Consider the following 6,649-nt stretch of genomic DNA (forward strand, 5'->3'; position numbering starts at 1 on the left):
AAAAAACAAAAAAAAAACACATCAAAAACATGAGTGGATCTCTGCGGGCCTTTGTGACAGCGTCTGACAGCCGTGTTCCTCCCTCCTCCCTCAGCAGACCCGGTAACGGTGCGGCAGGCCCCGCATCGGAACCACGTCCACAAGCAGTCGGAGAAGACGACGCGGGTCCGGACGGTGCTGAACGAGAAGCAGCTCCACACGTTGCGGACCTGCTACAACGCCAACCCGAGGCCGGACGCGCTGATGAAGGAGCAGCTGGTGGAGATGACCGGCCTGAGCCCCAGAGTGATCCGCGTCTGGTTCCAGAACAAGCGCTGCAAAGACAAAAAGAAATCCATCCTCATGAAGCAGCTCCAGCAGCAGCACCACAGTGATAAGACTGTAAGCATCTTCGTAAGTTTGACCACTTGATTACTCTATAATTCTACATTTTTATTTTTTGCTTTTGATGGAAACCACAAGCAGGCTGAATGTGGAGGTAGTATTATGTGTGTTTGAGGCTGTCATTAATCTGAGCAGAGTGTACTGTAAAGATGGAAACAGATGTGAGCCATATGAACATGATCTTATCTTCTTTCTTTTTTTTTAATGATTTCTGTTGATATTGGCGATGGGCTGGCTCATCATTAAGTTTGCAGGTTACAGTTAGATTTTCTCTTTTTTCTGTAGCATTTTTATTCTTTTGTAAAATTCATTTTAGTTAGTTTACTTGCACTCTGAGGCGCAGTGGAACCTTTCCAGCTAAAGCTCCAGTTCTAAGCTGTATTCAAACTTTAAGTCAATTAATAATGAATCAACTGCTTTGGCTTCAGTTGCTTGACCTGAGAGGTAGAAAAAAAACTTGATCTGCAGCAACATCTTTTTCCTTATCTGTGCTCCACTTAAACAGGGGGAACATTCCTAATTCTTACCATTATTGCACCCATCATAAATGTGACAAAAAGATGAAAGCAGGGTTCAGAAGAACACGTTAACCTGCTTCTCCACGCTCCTTTCATCGCTGTGAGATTGATGCTTTTTTCTTGCAGGAGACAAGTTATGCTCACGATGTCTGCTCCTGCAATGTTTCCACAGAACCTCCAGGGCCTCACGGGGACGCCTCTAGTGGCGGGGAGTCCTATCCGACATGAGAGCACCGTGCAGGGGAACCCGGTGGAGGTTCAGACCTACCAGCCTCCGTGGAAAGCCCTGAGTGAGTTCGCCCTGCAGAGCGACCTGGACCAGCCGGCCTTCCAACAACTGGTGTGTGTGTTCAGGACAGACTGAGTCAGACACATATGCAAACAGGACACATGTAGACTCTCACACACAAACACACCGGTGTCCTGCACACACACACACATATGCACACAGTTATGATTTTATAGCATGGCTGAACGCAGCACACACACGGACATTCTGACACTGTGTCTCCCGCTCTTCAGGTGTCTTTCTCTGAATCGGGCTCTCTCGGGAACTCCTCGGGCAGCGACGTGACTTCTTTGTCCTCTCAGTTACCGGACACCCCGAACAGTATGGTACCGAGCCCGGTGGAGACGTGAAACGGGGCCCCACCACAGACCTCCTCCTGCAAGGACAGTTGCAGCATGATCCCGGTCCCCCTGCATGTGACCAGCTCATCACATCGCCCAGACTGCAGAGAGGAGAGCGTTTTCTTCATTTTCTGACATGGAGGAGATGGAACCAAGAAAGCACCGACTGACTCCGAGTTTTTCCCCTCCTTTTTTCCCCTTTGTTTTGGAGATTTCATTGACAGAAAAACTCAGCAGAACAATTGTTGCATGACTCGATGCGAAGGAAGATGTACAGAAGATCTCCAGATGGATATAACTACAAGAAACCTTCCCCCAGAAAAAAAACAAACAAACAACAAATTGGAAACATTTTCATGTCGATACAGATGGACTTTCTGCAGTTTCACTGTGATCATATTGTGTCTTGTTTCTCCAACATGAGAACATTTTTTGATACATTTATTGCGTTGTGAGTCCGGTTGACTCTTTGTCTTAAGGTCAGAGCATGATAATCTGCAGCGTATTCGTGTTGTAAAATACTTTATCGTAAGGGCAGGATACAGGTTGTTTGAGCTTCTCGAACAAAAAAGTAAATTATTGTTATATTATTTATTGTTAGGAAAGCGATTCGTTAAGGAATTATTAACTGCTAAAAATAAAAAAAATGGATACATAAATTTGTCTTCGTCACCAATCTTTGTACAGCTGCAGGTTTTAAACTATTAATCTACTGTCACTCTTTTTGCATTTTAGGAGCCAGCTCAATTTAAATTATTTACACATTTAACTCTAAAATTGATAGGATTCGTCCATTTTTCATCGCATTCGTCTAATTAAAATTCGTGGTGCAAATTCACTGCCCAGTTTCCGATTCAGGAGATCTTTGCTCTTCCTGACAGCAACCAATTTCAGATTTTTGGAAACTGCAACAGATTCTTATTCTAGGGGCGTGCATGAGGAATAGATTCTTTAAAAACAAACAAAAAAAGAAGATAGGCTTTCGCTTCAGTGTCGCTGAAATGCTGTTTGTCCCGTTCAACTGAAGCGAAGTTGGCCTTCCTGAATTGAAGCCTACAGGCTCTGTTGTCTTATCTGCCTCCTCCATCTTGCCGTGGATTCCCCTTCGGTTATGCAGCAGGAATCGGCCAGTGGTCATTTACTATCTTGGGGGCAAAAATCTGCTGTAAATTGTGCTCAGTCCAGTTACTCTGGTTGAGTCACAAGCTGGTCTAGACAGCGCGCAGGGATCGGCGACCTCTTATCTAGTCCTGGCATCACCTGCGAGCAATACACTGACTGAAGCCACAACAAACTAAACACCCCCCACCCTTAGACACACACACACACACTGAGCAAAGCCCCTTGTAACTGAGGGGAGCAGAGAGCAGCTCGTAAAGGGTCACTTCTCCTCCTCGGTTTATTTTCCTTCTCTGAATTGTGTTATTGCGCACGGGTCAGCCGAGATGACAGCTCAGACTAAATGCACTGACCTGCTTTACAAAACAAAGCTACCACGTAGACATGGATAAACCAGCTTTTCAGATGTGCATCGCAATATTATAGGCTGCTCCTCATATTATGCGCCCCTGTTTAATCCTAAATAGCTTCCATCTGTTCTGGAAAATTCAGGTGGGAAAATTTCTCTCGAATTTATCGATGCAGGTTTTGCGGTTCTGGAGGATTTCAAATATAAATCAGACATAAAGGAAAACGGGTTTTTTAGTGGCAGGAGACTTAATATTCAATTTTCAAAATCGACTTTCATTGGAAACAAACTGAGTTATCCTTCTGTAACGGTTCCCCTCAATTTATGTGCTGTTTTAACAAGCTGGACGCAGTAATCTGTATTTTATTTTATATATATATAATGACACTGCTAATGTTTTCATTGCAAAAAAAAAGTGCCCGGCCAGTGTGTTAATTGGAAGTTTGAATGACAAAAGGCAGATTATAGATTTGTAATTGAGCTATTTCAAATAAGATAGGCAAACAATGCGAGTAGATTAGGATAACAAAGATAAGGGAAGAATAACAATGGCGTTTACAGACAAGAATGCGAGGGCCTATTAACTCTCCTGGAGCAGAAAATCTTTATGGAGTCGTTTATATTTCCAAAACAGCTCATTTCCAGCATGGATGCTGTTTGTAACTCATCCCATAAAGGCTAATAAGAAATAGATCACATGAAAATCTGATAATCTTAAATTAATTGCAATTAAATAGTGCTACATGTGTTGAACATCTAATTTAATAAAAAAATAACAGGTGCAGTTTTTACAGCTTTTCTGGAGAAGCAATATAATACACAACATTAAATATAAAATATGCAGACAAAAGACTCTTGAAGTCCGCAGATCCTCTTAAAATATTTTTGTTTTTAAACTGAGAATTGCTTTAAATAATGCCACTAAGAAAGAGAGAGCTTTAAATGAATAAACAAATCAAAATTAAGCTCTGAGCAGCTTGGAACGCGTAATTACGCACGCTAAAAAAAAAATCACAAGGCTGTGAAGAAGCAGTGAAGTTTATGTTCCATGTTGTGTTTTCAGCTACACTCCTTCCGATGTATTTCTATCCTGCTTGCACAGATCAGAGATCAGGTCCTCTGACACCCATAAAATGACGCTTGACTAGTTTACCTGTTGGCAGTATGAGCTGCAATTAAGTCCATCAATGGGCGTTTCCCCTCAGTGCGTTAAACAAGAACCAAAATAAACAGCGCTGATCACTGTACATGAGCACGCCCTCCCAACACACACACACACACACACACACACACACACACACACACACACACACACACACACACACACACACAGCAACATTATCGGCTCCATTCATTTTGGTCACATTTTTTTCCTCAACACTTCAACATAATTGACCTAATTTGAGCAGGGACGTATTTGGGCCTCGTTATAAAGCCTCTTTGACTCAGAGGCCAGCGCAGCAGGCTAAATACTAAACGCTAATAAATGTACATCTCCCAACTCTGACCCGAAACACTGCGACAATTAGCTCAGGCCACATTATTCATGATTAACTCGGAGCCGTGTCAGTCCTGCAGCGCTGAAAACGAGTGTGCACGTGTCATGTTGCCACAATGCAACCAGACGCTGTCAGAGCGACTGACACCGTATCATTAATGATTGAGAGGACGAGTCCATTTAAAAGGTGTGATGTAATTCTCTAATTGGTGGAGGGCCGGGCGTAATGAGATCAGTGTTCGGGAGGAGTCCAGCAGCAGCGCCGCCCACTGCGATCCTCTGACTGACAGACACAGCTGAACACCTTTCACATAGCAACCGTTGTTCAATTCTTTAAATACATTTAATACATTTTTTTTTTGCTAGTTTATTGTCTATAGATGGGAAGATATACACAAAAACTCACGAAAATGCGCATGAGGCATCAGGGCCTGCATGCTACCACTGCTTTCTGCGTTTTTTGTCTCTCCAAGTACAGCAACATTTTTAATAAATGCCTTCTATAATTTGATATAATAGCAGATCACACATTTATGAGCTCATATTCATTCATTGTCTGACTGTGAATTGCAATCACAGCTCGATTTTCTCATTTTCTGTTCATTTTACTTTTTTTTTGAGGAGATTCTTTATTTCTGCTGTGCGTTTCAGGCCTCATTCAGAATCTCAGCTCAGTCCAGGACTGACTTTAATAACTTTCAGGGAGAAAGAAAATCATTGATTCACTGAATGTGTGATGATGATGTTATTTTCCGTCAGTGGCTATGCAGCTGACGGTTTTAGGGAGGTGTTGATTTCAGCTTTTGGCCAGATTTCTAACATTTTTCTCCCTCATTTCTAGGAAACAAGCTAGACTAAATAATAAAACCACCTCTCAATAATGTAACTCAGTAGATTAGAAACACACTTCCTCCAAAAACTGTAAGAAATGGTGCTTCTTTCGTTCTTTCTTTCTTTCTTTCTTTCTTTATCACATTGTGCTGATATTCCCACCATGATTTTTAACATCATCCATAAACACCCATGTGATCAAATTCTGTAAATGGAGTTGTAAGGTTTGCTGGTATTTCTATGTAAATGTATGCCAAATTCAACACAGTTAGAAAACATAACAAAATATCTCGTGTTTTAGGGGAAAACTGAATTTTTGTATTCATTTCTTCTGAATTTTGGAGAAACATCAGTAAATGTACAGCTGTTCAGTGTGTGTTCAGATGAAGAAAATGGGACAAAGGGGAAGAAAATAAAATATTTTAGGACAAAATAAGATATTATAATCTTGATGGGATTTTTTACACAAATAAGTAAAAATAATACACAGATAAACAACTGTCATATTATATCTGAAACACTCATTCAGAACCAGTCATTTGTTGCTGATCACAAATTGGAGGCAGTTTGGTGCAAATATATATGAAGCTTTTAATGTGAAGTCCTGGTGAAACAAAAGTGACACAGAAAAAAAAGTGTACTTTGAAATATAATAAAACAAAATATTGAAAGCTCTATTGCATAAATTGAAATTAAAGGGTTTCCTTTTGATTTTATTATTATTATTATTATTATCATTATTATTATAAAATGCAGATAAAAGTTTTGTGCATACAACACTGTTTATCATCAGAAACAAATATACAAAAAGAAGAACTACAGCAAAAACATTTCAGCTGGTTTGTGTGTTGTCTTCCTAACATTTACCCCGTAGCCCCTTCTGAACCCTCTTCTGCTCATTTAAAAGAAACTGTACTTAGATGCCCATTTAGCACTTCTGACAAATACTGCGTAGAAATAAGAACGTTCGACTCTCGGCTCCACTGTGACCTCGCTCCTCCAGCGGGGGCCACCAGCAGAGGAACAGCCGAGACAAACTTCAAATCCAAAACTCTCGAGGGAAGCATTCTGACAAGCTGACTTAACACAGAGACTGAACAGTGAGCTTTTTCTTTTTCTCTGAGAGAGAGAGCAAAAAAAAACAAAAGGGGGCTGGGTGAGGTGGGATGAGAGAAAGTGTTGAGAAACAATGAGAGGGCTGAGAGTCTCGGTGGTTTATGTAAAAATCATTAAATCATACACTGGGACACGAGCAGGAAAAATAAAGCTGTGTTTGGGATCCATCTCTGCCGGCCCCCCCACATCTATAAAGGGAGCTGC

The 6,649-nt window shown here is 41.2% G+C and overlaps 1 protein-coding gene across 5 annotated transcripts in view; it reads left to right on the top strand.

Annotated features, from left to right (window-relative positions):
* The window catches only part of isl2b (ISL LIM homeobox 2b), a 6,076-nt gene extending 2,736 nt beyond the window's left edge, over positions 1-3,340 (top strand). Inside the window, exons 4-6 of one of the 5 annotated variants that reach the window (XM_051944938.1) lie at positions 95-393; positions 1,075-1,192; positions 1,425-1,553. In XM_051944938.1, the coding sequence (XP_051800898.1) occupies positions 95-393; positions 1,075-1,192; positions 1,425-1,438 (431 nt within the window). In that variant the 3' untranslated portion in view covers positions 1,439-1,553. Of the gene's footprint in view, positions 1-94; positions 394-1,074; positions 1,243-1,424 lie in introns of all 5 variants that reach the window. The other 4 variants (XM_051944935.1, XM_051944936.1, XM_022208701.2 and 1 more) reach the window with 4 other exon arrangements.
* The last annotated feature ends 3,309 nt before the right edge of the window (positions 3,341-6,649 follow it).

The sequence above is a fragment of the Acanthochromis polyacanthus genome, chromosome 2, assembly GCF_021347895.1.
Source record: "Acanthochromis polyacanthus isolate Apoly-LR-REF ecotype Palm Island chromosome 2, KAUST_Apoly_ChrSc, whole genome shotgun sequence".
NCBI classification, from domain to species: Eukaryota; Metazoa; Chordata; class Actinopteri; family Pomacentridae; genus Acanthochromis; species Acanthochromis polyacanthus.